Genomic DNA, 14,287 nt, shown 5'->3' with positions numbered 1-14,287 from the left:
ACGGGCTCAATTTCAGCCGATTTAAAAGAACACGCTCCATAAGCCTGTCCTTCCACGAGAGCCCAAAGTGTGTGCGGATACCCCAGATCCGCCCAGTGGCCCTGCATTTGCTGCCCCCTCTGTGCACGACGCCGTTCTCAGAGTGAACGCGTTCCAGGAGAGGCGGCTGTCCAGCCTGTGTTCCCATCGATCGCCCTCTATGACAACTTTCGGCCCAATTTGTCGGGGCGATGGAGGAGATAAAAGCCAAAGAAGAAAGGGCAAGATTCCGGGGAATAAAGAATGCAGAGATAAAAAGCCGAAACATCATCAGGAACCAGAAGGAAGCTATTTTGTGGTGGTGCTTGTTTATCTGACCACGTTCAAAAGAGCGCGATGTTTGTTTTCTGAAGTTGTCAAAGTCAGTGCAGCCACGGCACTCGCGGACACAGGCAGGTCCTGGAGAGAGGGCCTCAGAGGGCTGCGTTAGCATCTCAGGGGCCAAGGGAGAGTGTCCCTAGGGGGCCACATGGTTTGCCGCCACCAACACCACAGATGGAATTTCTACACCCTCAAGAGCAACTACAAGTGATAAATGTGACCACAATGATGTGAAAATGGCAGCGACCATAGAAATGTGTATTTTCTAAAAAAGGTCCCCTTTGCCTCCAAATAACCCCAAATTCGGATTCTTGGGCAGAACTTTGGCATAGATACTGAAACAGCATTTGCGAAATACCCTTGTGAATCTTCACGACTGTTGTTACTGTTGTTCTTGGTGGTCTTCTAGGATGTTCCTCGTCCGGGCTCTTGCTGTTTTTGTTTTTCGCAGTTGTGTTGGTAATAACAACAGTGTCTTCTTTCCCTTGTTTTGTCCAGTTGAAATAAAAGCGCAGCACCAGCTGGGACTCCTTGGTGTTCGAGGCAGGAACGACAAGGGAACAGCGAGCTTTTTCTGTAAGCCCCGAAGGTTTCCCAGTCGGCCCCACGGAGGCCTCCTGGTTGCAAAGTCAGGGTGGCATCTTGCACGGACATGGTCAGTGGGAGGCTGGTGGGGACCTGGACAGGCCCCTCTCACCAAGGGGCTTTGGAGTGGAACTTCAAAGGGGCTCCGTCTCCTGCCTTCCGCTGCCCTCCGGTGTGTTCTGTGTGGGGACAGGGGCTGTCGCTTCCTTTCCCGGGTGGTGGCCTCGCCCTGTGGAGCCCCCACGGTCGACATGCCTGCCTGGAGTTACCACCCTGCTCAGAAGCGTCTTGGGCCTTCTTTGGAGCATTTCCTGTCAACACCCCGTGGCTCTCCGTGTGGCCCGTTTTCCAGATGAGCCTTCTGTATTCAGTCTGCTGAGGTGTGGGATGAAGCCCGACGCCTCCCGCGCAACGAGGCCGTTATGATGGTGAGAGATGCGTGGCGGGCAGCCCCTCACACCAGGTGGCCTTGAGCCAAACCTCAGAGTGAGCCTGCCGAGGTTCCCCGGTCTACTGCTGCTCAGCCCCGTCTACAGTACATTGTGCTTGGCATCTTTTTATTTCTCTGGGCTTATGGGCAAAGGTTTCTCCTCACCCCTTTAATTATATATACGTTCTTTTTAAAATCGATGGCCGACACACTTAAGCTCTTGCAATTTTCTGTCAGCTGGTACGTTTCTTGTATCTACCAATTTCTAGCCCCTTCAAACCTGACATTCTACCTTTTGCCTTTCTCACAATCACTGACCCTGATTGCTCTGGTCAGGCTTCAAGGGCGACGCCTAGAGACTCTTCTGTGATTAAGGGCCAATTAAATCACCAGGACCCTTGGAGATGACCAATCGGTGCTTCGGAAACCACTCCCCTCACTGGGTTCACCCACCTCGTCATATGGCCAGTAGACTGGCATTCTCAGTATCAGACTCAGACCAGCTTGGAGGAGCGTTACTGACACCCCCCAGGTGGCCAGCGTGGGCTCTGTTTCTGCTCCGCCCTTCACGGGAGTTGCGTACAAAGAGTCCTTCCAGCCTCCTAGTGTGCACAGCGCGGGATGTGCCCTCATTTGGGCTCCTGGCCGCACGTGTCAGGGAGCACCCTTAAAACTGACCCCCTCTGGGTCGCGTTTTGGGAACATGGGAGACGTTTGCTTGGGGAACTATCCTGCTTTTTAGTTGATTTTTTTTGCAATTTTTGTCAGGCAGTTTTTTGTGTGTGGCATCCAGTTTTTATTTGCCAATGAAAGTGGAGCTGTTTCCAATGGCCCTCTTACTTAATCGATGGAATTCTTTCCGTGGCATTGACACGGTTATTGATTCTCAGTCACAGGCAGGGAACGATACAACACTGTACAGGTACAAACGTGAGAAACACGAGGCAAAGAGGAGGTTCGGAGCCAACCCTACATACAACTGCACCTGGGTTTTGAGGTTCGTTCATGTGTAAATCGCCACCTCAGGTAACCGGGTTTGTGCGGTGTGAGTATGTTCTAGAACTGAAATGGATCTGATAGTATACTTATGCACTTTCATGCAAACTATATGCTAGGCCATTCTAGAGATATGGGTAAAAAAAAATAACCACACCACCTGGATATTTATCAGCTAGGGGTATGGAAATTGACATGAATGCTAATCGATGCTTATTGATTAAAACTTAGCAATAATTCCAGCAAAGTAAGAAAAACCTACTGCATACGTCACAGCAACAATGCTTTGCTGAGTTGCTAGTTTTTAACTGTAGCCTTTCTAACGATAACTGTCCACGAAGGGATAGAAAGTACTTTCAAGCTACTTGTCCCATTTTTAGCTAGAGAACTCCATCATTTCAGGACTGGAAAGGACCGGCAGGTCTTCTGCTATTTTTTTTCCTTATAAGATGGAGTGTTCTTACCTTGGAATTGAGCGTTGAACCCCTTGCGCCGATGGTTGCTGTCTGACGTGAAGTGCAGTCGTAACCAGTTCTTGCTGCTGATGACCGGCGAGGGGAGGTTCATGCCCGTCAGCCTGGGAAGAGAAGAAAGAGCAGAGGCCCCTGTGAACCGGGAGAGCGAACGCCCGCGTCAGGCCCGCCTTCACCGCCGACCCTGCAGCCTCCACTTCCAGAAGCTTCCAACAGAGTCATCTGTTAGCTGCATTTTACGCCTTCGGGTAATTTTCTCTCTCCCCACCTACAAATACTACATTTATTCTTGATGGCATGAAGGCGTTCACAAATATTACTGACCCATAAATGAGAAAATAGCCTTTTTATTTCTTTTTTCTTTTCTTTGGAACCTCAATCATAATGAATTCTAGGAGGTAAAGAAACTGGCAAATGATAAGATTCTGCCCTTTAAGATTTGAACCCTGGGTGACTCTTTCACTGGAAGGGGACTCACATTAACCATTTTCACGCTTGATACCTAGCAAGCCAGGTGCCGAGCGCCACGCGCCACAGTTCATGACCGGGCCTCCCCCACTGCCGTGACGAGGGGAGGAGTCTATGAGGTTGGCGCGAGAAATGACAGAGATTAAAACATTTTTTAAAAATCCTCACCTGAGGATATATTTGTTGATTTTAGAGACGGGGATGGACATCAATGTGAGAGAGAAACATCCATTGATCAATTGCCTCAACCGGATACGGAACCCACAACCTAGGCACGTGCCCTGACCGGCGATCGAACCCGCCACCTTTTGTGTATGCAATGGTGCTCCAACGAGCTGTGCCACGGGGCCAGCGCAGGAACTAGCAGAGGCTGAAAACCAGATGAAGCTGCCTTGGAGTAAAAGAGCATCTTAAACACAATGAAACCTTTCCCACCTCAGGCTCGATCTCTGGTCCAGCTGTTTAGAAAAAGACCAGCCCGCACCACAGGGGGTCACTTAGTTGTCAGAAAACAAAACCCAGTCATTCGTGTCCTGCTGATGGACCCGCGTCAGCGCCAAGGAGTCGGTGCACCCACGGCGAAGGGAAGGGCCGGGGGGGGGGTGGCGCCCCGGGCTGGCAGGAGGCAGAACCCGCTCTGGCCGAGTCTCCGTGTGGCCGGGCGGTCTTCCCGGACCTCAGTTTTCCCGTCTGTAACTTGGACTTGAAAATGCTTCCCTGGAAGCAATTGCACAATTGTGCATGTAAATGTCCCTGGAGCACATTTCTAACGTCCCTAACGTGTGCTCAGGCGTCATGCAACGAGTTGGCATTTCCGCTCACACATCTATTTTCAAGGGGACGCTTGTGAGTGTGGATGACGTGGAGGATGCTGAGCAGGTGGCTGTAGCTGAGCCCTGGGGCGCCCTGCGTGGCAGATGGCAGGGAGAGCACGCACCTTGCCCAGGACCAAGGGGACTGGGGTGGCTGGGAGGAGCGTTCTCCCCCCCACCGCCCCCACCACCTGAGGAGCAACAGCATCAAACAGACCCTCCGATGTCAGGTTTGGAAAGGAGCAGTATCCATTTGAAGTTCAAAGCCAGACCTTGACTCTAACCAATTGCAACAGGGTTAATACCCCTGTGGGAAATAATCTTGTGTGGGAGGAATGGGCTCCTCAGAGCTGCCTGCTTGCTGGGGTGTACACGTGGTACTGACTGGTTCCAAGAAGCATTTCCTCACTCTGGCCTTTTGTTAGAAAGCTCCCTGACCCCCTTTTGTCCTGGGGAGATTATGTTACAAACTCTGTTAGAAATGGGTCACATGCTTCTTTGCCTAATACTGACAATGGCCAAGAGAAGCAAATTCCAGATTCAGCAACCCAGTCTACGCAGCTCACCTACATTTTACTGAATGAAATGTCTAGCGCTGAAATCCACGGTGTGACTTCAGCTATAAAGGGCCAGAGAAAAATAGTCTGGGGGTCTTTGCCCGAGTCCGCTCAGCTGCTGGACCCCGCCCTTTGCAAGCCCCGCCCCCGAATGGGCGTGGCTGGGTTTGGAGAGCATTTTACTTACCTACATTGAAATTTGTAGTTTTTACATTTTCTAGGTTCCACAGCACTTTCCCCTGATTTTTTGGGCCACTTACCAAGGTGATGTTCACTCTTAGCTCGCGGGCCAGGCTGGCTGACCCTGCTGCAGCACGCACGCGGCCGTCTCTGAAAAAGCTGGACAGGACGGCGACTAGAGGACATGCCTAGAGCGAACTTTTGTAACTGGAGCTTCACAAAGTACACAACTCCCTCGCAGTCCACAGGTCCTTCACTTTTACAAATGGATCTGAAGACAGCTGACTAAGCAGGAAGCAGCGGCGGTGGGGGGAGGCGTTGCGGGTTTACTGAGCACATGGGAGACGCAGATAAGACTCAGATGTGACGAGTTAGCGGGGAAGCTGTGCCTCCCGCAGGTTCCAGACCCCAGAACCTGGGACTACATCACCTCGGAAGGCCACAGGCCACTCTGCGGGTGGGACGAAGTCACAGATCTGGAGATGGAGAGATTCCCCTGGCTTATCCTATGCAACCTGAAAGGTCTTTCACGGTGGGAGATGGAGGCGGAGGAAGAGAGGCGGGGGAGCAGAAGGAACCTAGGGAAGGAGGTCCGCATGGTGCACTGAGAAGAGCTCCACATGAGCTCTGAGTTTCGTGTGTGCATGCATGTGCACATACATACAAATACACAAACATGTGCGCATGGGTGTATCTACACATATGATAGTTACATATTTATACGCAAATACTTCTAGAAGTGTATTCTAAAAGCCCAACACATATATACCCTCCGGGAAAACGGCAACACACAGACAAACACAAAACCAAACACCCACAGCCTATTGGAAAGCACATGCTTGTTCTGCTCAGCCCTTTATCAAAGAGAATACTTCCCACGAGACATTTCCTTCCAGGGGCGAATCTCAAGTACATGACACAGTTGTCACCTTCCGCCACCAGGCTGTGTGCACATCAGCCCCAGAACTCACTCATCTGACACCCAGAAGTGTGTCCCATTTGCAGATGTGTACACGCGTGCACCACATTTTCTTTGGCCAGGGAGGGCCTGCTCAGTCCTTCCTGCCTTTCCAGAATCAGTCACCTGTGGGTGCAGGGGAAGGACAGCAGACGCACAGTGGCCTCCGGTACCTGCTCACGTCACACCCAGAGAACAGAGCGGCTTAGATGCTGGTGATGGTGCGCGGTCGGAATCAACATGGACAAGCGGAGTTGAGAGAAGTGATTAACGACACAACTTCTCGTTAAGCATCACAGAGTCACACTGACTAGGAAACCACGACTACTTATATATGTACTTCCTCTCCCCGCCTGTTAACCAACTTCACTACCCACAGAGACGCCAGTGAGACCGAAGGCCGTGGCTCCAGCCGGTCCTCCCTGGGGGTCCGCCCGCACGTCAGTGACGAGATGGACCACGGTCAGATAGTCAGGTCTAGTAATGACAGCTTTGAGAAAAGTTGAAAGACTGTTACAATAAAGTTGCACCACAGTGGGTAGAAATAGCCATTACATACTGCATCTAAAAACATTCACTAACACAAAGGAATGTTCAGAGACATCCAGCTCGAAGTGATGTCCCTAATATTTCCCCAAATTAATTAGCAAATAGTAGATAAGCCAAATACTAATAATAACAACAATAATAAATGAATAACACACCTAATACTCTAAATGTTCCCCTGTGCAGATACCTGTAGGTAGATATAACACAGCACGCCTAGTTGCGTGCAGTTTAAAAACCTACTTTTTTCTCTTCGGAAGAGGGTTATTACTCTTGCTGCATGAACACACATCGTTTGTGAATTTTATGTCCTGCCAGATTGAATGCATGGGCCATTACTGATTCGGCGAGTGCCCGGGGGGCCTGTTTGATGCTGTTTCTGATATCTTGATAAACTTGATAATAAACTGCACTGTGATGAGTACATTTGGAATCAGCACATCCATCTCCTCGGGATCAGTTTCTGGGAGTAAAGGTTCTGGGCAGGAGGGATGCGCTCCCAGGCCCTTCGTGTGCGGGTTGCAGAGCCGCCCCCGCACAGGACTCAGCCTCAGGAGGGGCCTCTCCACGGGCCCCCATTATCCGTGCAACGACCTCCATTTAGCTCCAGTTTGGTGCCCACACCTCGGTGGCCCCTGAGCACACAGGGCTCACTTCTCTGCTCCATCGTCACTGCGTTCGTTCTCCTGCCAGGTGGTCCCCGCCCTGCCTCCCCCGGGAGATGGAAGGCACCTGAGGCTGTGGCGTGTGTGCCGTCAGCGTGCACCCCTCTGTGGGATTCCCTCTGAAGTATTACGGGTCTACACGTCGCTCCTTTTCCCAGGTAAAATAGGAACTGGAAGGAAGTGTTAAGATGCTCCTACCAGCCACTAAAAGGCCTGGCAGGCAAATTGTTCTGATTTTTTTTCCTGCTGTTACGGACCGATCTCGATCAACCCAAGCCCTTGGGATCCGTATTCTGTAACATTGTAACTTTGCATCCCTGTAACTGACATACTCACCCTTGCGCATCCCCCACTGAGCCCATCTGTAACTATTAATACATTTTGTGTATTCTTTCCATTGTTACCCATTGAGTAGCTTATTTAAGAAAAGGCAAGTTATGTTATAACCCACCTATTTTTTAGTATCAAAAATATTTTCTAGGACTACAGCACTCACCTAGTGGACCCCCCACAGCGCTAGGAGGTGAGCAGGGGGCACGGGTGTGGGTGGGGTGGGTGAAAGGGCAGTGCCAACCCCCCTTTCCCCCAGAACTGTGAGGGCAGGGACCCAGACACAGTACCCTGAAGCCCCAGCATCACCCCCAGAGGACCCAGCCCGATGCCTCGGGGGGCCCTCACGCCCAGGGAAGGGCAGTCCTGAACTGATCCGCAGCTGCCCAGGCTCGGAGGAAATGTGGACAGGCTGCGTCGCAGACTTTTCCCGTTTCCAGAGGTGCCCTGGGAGCCCCATCCTGCAGGGAAAGGGTTCACGCCCTCCACTCCCACTGGTCTGTCCACTTTGAAAGCTTCCACGTCTCCGATCCGCCCCAAACACTGATGGGGCTAAAAAAGACAAACCGACAAGCCACGTGGTCTCCACTGGCACCCAGCACGGCCTGCTTTACCCACGTCCAGATGGTGGGAACCCTTGGTTAAGGGGCCAAAGTCCTGTCCTGGCGTCTGACAGGGTGTGGGCGTCAGGGCGCTGATTTCAGGGGACCGCCTTCCCCATTTGCACCCTCGGAAGGGGGGGACAATGTGCATGTGCATTCGGCACCCACCCACGTGCAACGGTCCACGGGCCCTGGGCGGCCACGCAGAGAGGTGCGTGGTGCTGGGTGCAGGTGTGGGCTGGGAGCACCTTGACGCTTGTCACCACAGCGTGCGGCTGGCCCAAGCCTCCGACCGGTCTCGTGTGACACGGAGGCATGGAAGGAGGCTAGTGTCACACGTTTTAGTGAAGACGAAGTTAGTCTGCCCTTCACACTTCGGGCGGTTTTATTAGACTCTGGTCTTTGTGTGCACCTGCTGGCCGAGAGTAATCACACCTTCATTGACTGCTCACGCTCTGAAACAGACGATGACGACGAGGGAACGGGAAACAGCAGCGGACCCAGAATGACCGGCATCCAATCATCAGCCCCCACTATATGCGCTGCCACAATTCAATCACCGCCTGTGTCCCCAGCACTGATTACTTCAATTTTGCACACGTAAACTGCGGAGCTGAGAGGCTAAGTGAACGGCTGCCACGTGAACGAGAGCCTGCGCGGGGATTAGGCCCGAGCGACGGTCCCCGAACGCTTTTCCCCTGCAGGGACCAAAGTCTCTTTGACGGTCGAGTTTTGGCTGTTTCCCCAAAGTACAGACTGAGTCATGCCCCTTCTCGTCTAAAAACAGTCGCAGCCCGTCTCCTCGGAGACCTGGAGGATAAATTTACCCCCCTGAGAATGTTACCTAAGGCTGTCATCCCCTGGCCTCACCTGACCCTCCAATCTTATTTCTCTGTTTCTTCCCCACTGATGTGTGGCTGACATGCCACCTCCTGCACAGATTCGTGCCGGGTCCCCCAATCAGCAGTGAGTCTCTGCGTGCCCACAGCCTCGTGTCTCAGCGGCAGGCAGCCCTTGGGTTTACAACACGGCCCGAGGTGGGGTGCGGGCCTGTCCTCCCCGCAGGACGCAAAAGGAACTCTCGTGAGAGAAGGTGCCACCGCCTGCCGCCCAGGGTGGTCCCCGACGGCGCCGGGTTTGGTGCCCTGTTACATGCTCACGGGCCGTGCAAAGGCTGAGTGAGATGATGTTGCAAACACGAGTTGGCGTGAACCCTTCCTCCCCCTGGTGAGCTGCCAGAATGGCCCTGTTTTCTGCTAGTCCATCCTCAGTTCTGAGTCTCTCCCAGATTCATTCGTATGACAAAGGACCATTCCTATTCCTCTCCAAATGTTAAAAGACTCTCACAGTCTGGATTCCAGAGAAATGAAATATTTTCATTGCTTTTTTTGGTAACGAGTTAGAGCAGAAATGACCGTGTACTTGTCCTGTGTGAAGAAAGTCAAGGGCTCCATCGATCCAGCTTCAAAGAGCTAAGCACCCGATTTTCTGTAATTTTTAAATGTGCCCATTATTTGAAAACAGCAGCGTAGCTAAAGGTTTCAATGACCCACCACAGAGAGGGGGTTTCAGAAAAACTTATAAGGGACCTTCTATGTCTTCAAGTGATCTTTCTGTATTATTTACCAACCTCCTCCCATGCTTGATGTAGACACAGGCTCCTCAGTGACCCAGGCACATTCAGAGTGGGTTGTGCCCAGCTCTCCAAGAGCAATTCTGTGGGCGGATAGTCGGGGTTCCAATAAAACGGAGATGGCAGTAGGGTCAGGGTTTCAGGTTGCGCATTGTCATGACAGGAGTTGGGATACAAAGAAATGAGCACACTGACGTAAACTCACACAGCATACACACCACGTGGGGCTGTACGGAAGTTACTGGAAAGTTATTCTGACCTGTCTTCGCGCTCACTCCAGAAGCAAGGTCAAGGTCCCGAAATTCGAGAAGTCATATGTAAAGATATATTTAGTAGAGAACATAAAAAATAATTGCTCACAATGTTCTTGGGTATTTTGAAGGTTTAGATTATCAAAATTTTAAATATCGGGCCCTGGTGGTGTAGCTCAGTGGATTGAGCACGGGCCTGTGAACCAAAGGATCATGGTTCGACTCCCAGTCAGGGCACGTGCCTGGGTTGCAGGTGAGTTCCCAGCAGGGGACACATGAGAGGCAACCATACATTGATATTTCTCTCCTTCTCTCCTTCCCTTCCCCTCTAAAGAGAAATAAATAAAATCTTTAAAAAAACCTAAATTTTTTTAAATTTGGGAAAACTGAGAAATCTTAATTTATTTTTCACCAAAAAGAAAAGTGAACCCGAAGCTCCTTTCTCCCTATGCAAACATGGTCTGGTGTTCGCACACCCCCTCCCACTTTTCTGAAAAGCATTCTTTGTATCATTAAATCCTCTTCCCTTTCCACTTAGTGTCGAATAATGAGGCACATTCTGATATGAAATGGTGCCATCTGGACACAAATTTATATGCGCAGAGCAAATCCCAGAAGTGGGATGTTGGAGCATCTTTTCTCTCCCTGCGCAAGCGTACCAGGGTTAATCACATCAGCCTGGGTCCCTTTCTCCCGCAGGAACGCCACAGGCGAGGGCAGGCCATTAGTTCGGGCTCCTCAAGTGAGCCTGCTGGAGTCACAGCTGTTCCTCAGAGACGAGTGCGGAGTCACCGCAAATGATCGAGGTCCCCGATGGTCTTTGCAGTGCCCAGTGTCAGCTCTGCTGACCGGCCGCGCCGGTGGGGCTCAGCACCCGTGGTCCCGGACCACGTCCTGGGGTCAGGGTCAGAGACCACTCCAGCGCGTCAGCGTTTAGTGTGGAATTACACTGGGAATGGACGCCACCTGTTTCTGTCACCAAGTTCACAGTGAAGTGCATCCGATCACTCACTAAAGCTGACACCAAACTGGACGCTTCTGCAGCACCCGGAGGTGTTGACAGGACCTCTCCCTGTGACAACATTCCGGCTGACAACAGAGAGGACGCAGCCCGGAGGGGAAGGCATGGCGCTCGTCACACGAAGCTCCTTTAAACTCTTGGGCGACATTCTTAGAGACAGATCAATCTAAGAGAAAGTAATTCAATCAGCTGGCCCTCGTGTTCTTCCTGGAAACAATTTCCCCAATCATTTGCTCTGCTTATTGGACATGTGGGGACGCCCAGGATGCGGAAGGGGTTTCGGCAACGTTGCAGAATTTCAATGAGATCCTAGTTTTCTAGATGGGAAGCATCGGCTTTAAAGGTGCCTGTCTGCTTGCCCCTAAAATCTCCTTGGCATTTCCTTTGACTGCTTGGAACGAAGCATTCACTGTTTCATAACGGAAATTCAAATCCAATCAACGCCAATCAAAGCAGACAAATTGGTATCAGCCCATTAAGGACGGGGGCGAGGGGCGTCCCTGGGAGTTTGTGGGCTAAGCCGGCCGCGCCAGGCAAACTTCCCGACCATTCAACTCAAAGGGCTACACAAATAATGGGAGCAAAGCTCTCGGGTTTCCTGCCACTGCTCGGCTCCGCCGTCCTCGCTCACTCAACCTGGCGAGGGCCCGGGGACCAGAGCGCTCTCATCAGTGTCAGGCATTTGGTAGAAAACGCACCCACTCAGTGCAGACCTGTGCTGCGTGCGGCCCAGAGGCCCAGGCTGTGTCTTCAGGGGTCCGTGGGGTGAACGGGGCACTGGAGCTGCAGGGTGGCCCTGAGTCGGGGTGTGTGGTTGCGGGGTCACCTGCCCACGCACCCCAACTCACAAAGGGAACAGTGTCTGCCAACTGTCTCCCAAGGCCTTGCAGGCAACCAGGGACTCTAGGGACGAAAGGCTGCCCAGGGGGTGGGAGTGGGGTGTGCTTGGGAGGAGCCAGGCCTCTGGCAGCCTTCCGCCCTTGACCTTCCTCCATGGAATTCCCCTGTGGACTCTCTCACGTGAGCAGCTCAGCAGGGACCTGTGGGGATGGGGTGGGGACCGTGTGTGGAGGGGGTGATGACAGGAATGAGCCCTCCCTTCAAAAGTCTTTATCCCGTTTCTCTGCCAAATTCCCAGGACCATTTGTTCAGCAGCATCTTCCCCAGTACAGTTCTCACCCAAGTTCATTCCTGAATGTTGCCAACAGACATGTGCCATGAGAACTGTCATCTCAGACACCAAGTTCATTACGGGATGGGTGTGTTGGACAGGGGGCGGTGAGACACAGAGATGCTTCGCCTCTTTAAGGCATGGACACCTGTCAGTGAGGTTCTGTTTCTGTCCACCTAGCAAGTGCCCGGTGGGAGATAGCGACACTTCAACAACAGAGTGAGGGGCCTGTGCAGGACTTCGGGTCCTATAGTGCCTTTTCTCCATGGTCTTGCTGAAGGAAAGACATTTTTAAGGAGCGTTTGAACAAAGCCGTGGGTTGTAACAAGAGCTGTGTGCAGTTTTGTAGGGTGAATGGCATTCGTGGGTCTCTGGGTCTGGGTGCTGCAGCGAAAACAGCGCCATGTTGGATGTTGTTTTCCTTTCCAAACCGATTTCATAAGCAGAAAACCAGGGTTCTCAGATGTAATCAATCCACGAATTTCCATTATTTTCCTAAATGGTTTATGTGTTCGTGTGAAAACAAAATAATGATTAATCAAGTGGAACGTCAGTGTATCAGAAGAGGTGTATAGCAATTTTGATAAATTAATATCCATGAATATATGAGACACTACAGATTTTCCAGGTACTTTAATTAAAGATATGATTGTTACAACAATCAAAGCTGCATAATTATGTGTATTCCAAGGAGAAATAAAGTAGCCTGGCAATTCCAATGTAATATTGCTCACAAACTTTTATAAGCTTTTAGACAACTAAAAATCTCTAGTATATTTATACGGTAAACACAGGCTCTGTATGGGCAAGTTGGGAACTCACATTATTGTGCAAGCATGGAACTGGAACTTTTTGGCACTTGGAATGTTCTAGAAGGTGAGTGCCCTGAGCTACTGCACCCAGGAATAGTGCCAGGATGTCACAGTGTCATTGCACTCACTCAGATCAAAGCAGTGCACGACGCAGTGGTGAGAAGGAGCGGGGTGGGGGTCTGACACCGAGTTACCCTATCAGTGCTCCGTGAACTGAGAACGGTGATTTCTAGTTCAAGAAAAACGAGAATAGGCTTTTGGCTCCTTTGAACTTCACACCCTGAGCCAAACAGCCCATCCCTCGGGTTCACGGGATGGGTTCTCAGGTTCCTCCTGCACTTCGCTCTGGAATGTTCTCCACGTGTTCCCAGAGAGGCCCAGGGGCAGAAGCAGCACTGTGGTGTTAGGTAGAAGGAGCAGTCAGGGAGGGTGGGGCAGCATTCTTTAAAGCAGGACTAGCTTAGCAGTTCTCCTCCTTAGTAAATTTTACCTTAGCAATGTGCTAACTAACCCCCACCACAACAAAAAGTAGGAGATTAAGGAATGCTACTTAAGGTCCCCTGAGGGGGGGCCCACCCTCCTCTGTATCCGGCCTGAGGCTCTGAGTCCCCCCAGGGCTCCCGGCCAGAGGGCGCCCTGAAGCGTGGCTGAGAGCAGACGCAGGAACCTAACTGGCACTCGGTATCGGCTCCTTCTCAGCAGGGAACCTCAGGGTCAGCTGGGAGCTGCGCCTCACCGCCGACAGTCCGTCCAGCATCTCGCCCCCCATGAGTGCATTCACGCCATTCAGCGAAGGGCCCGCAGACACCACTGAAGGGACCAAGCCCTCCCTCTGAAGGAGGCGGGCACACTTGAGGGTCTCAGGGACAGTTTCGAATTCACGAAGCACTTTCACAGCCAAGGTGACCCTCACTTCCTGACGTTTGTGTAGAGGGAGGAATGGTAACCCCACACAACGAATGGACTACAGTGTTATCTCAATGTAACCTTTACGCTAATGCTGCGTGGTAGATATCGCAATAACGCCCACCTTACACAGGGGCAAGCCGAGCTTCCGGGAGGGGAGTTGGCTGGAGCCTGGAAACGGCTCCTTGGCATCCGTTTAGGGCTCAAACCCCGTGTTATTTTCACTGCATGTTCCACCCTCCTTAGAGCCGGGGGATGACGTGACGGGCACCTGCATGCATTCGCTGTTACTGAAAGGCGTCATAATTTCATAAGAAGCGGCATACCGATTACAAATACTACTGTTCTCTTTTGAGGAATATAGTTTGACACTCTAAATTACAGATAATAGTTTTGCTCACTTACTAAACAAAGTCCACATAACCGGAGGGTGCTGAAAAATTCTGTTATTCTTGGACTTGACTCTCTAAAGCATAAAATGCTGAAAACTCAAAATTGCCTAGTAAGGCATGCGTGACTACCGATTTAGCA

General features: G+C 51.5%; 1 protein-coding gene across 1 annotated transcript in view; it reads right to left on the bottom strand.

Moving 5' to 3' along the window:
• Positions 1 to 14,287, bottom strand: part of CSMD1 (CUB and Sushi multiple domains 1) — a 775,017-nt gene that overhangs the window by 320,402 nt on the left and 440,328 nt on the right. The window contains exon 6 of the mRNA XM_037063399.1: positions 2,836 to 2,948. Within this exon, the coding sequence (XP_036919294.1) occupies positions 2,836 to 2,948 (113 nt within the window). The remainder of the gene's footprint in view (positions 1 to 2,835; positions 2,949 to 14,287) is intronic.

This window comes from Sturnira hondurensis, unplaced genomic scaffold, assembly GCF_014824575.4.
Source record: "Sturnira hondurensis isolate 20B ecotype Veracruz unplaced genomic scaffold, ASM1482457v3 Scaffold0014436, whole genome shotgun sequence".
In the NCBI taxonomy this organism is placed as follows: domain Eukaryota; kingdom Metazoa; phylum Chordata; class Mammalia; order Chiroptera; family Phyllostomidae; genus Sturnira; species Sturnira hondurensis.
The sequence above is the reverse complement of the archived record's forward strand: the minus strand, read 5'-3'. Positions and strand labels throughout refer to the sequence as shown.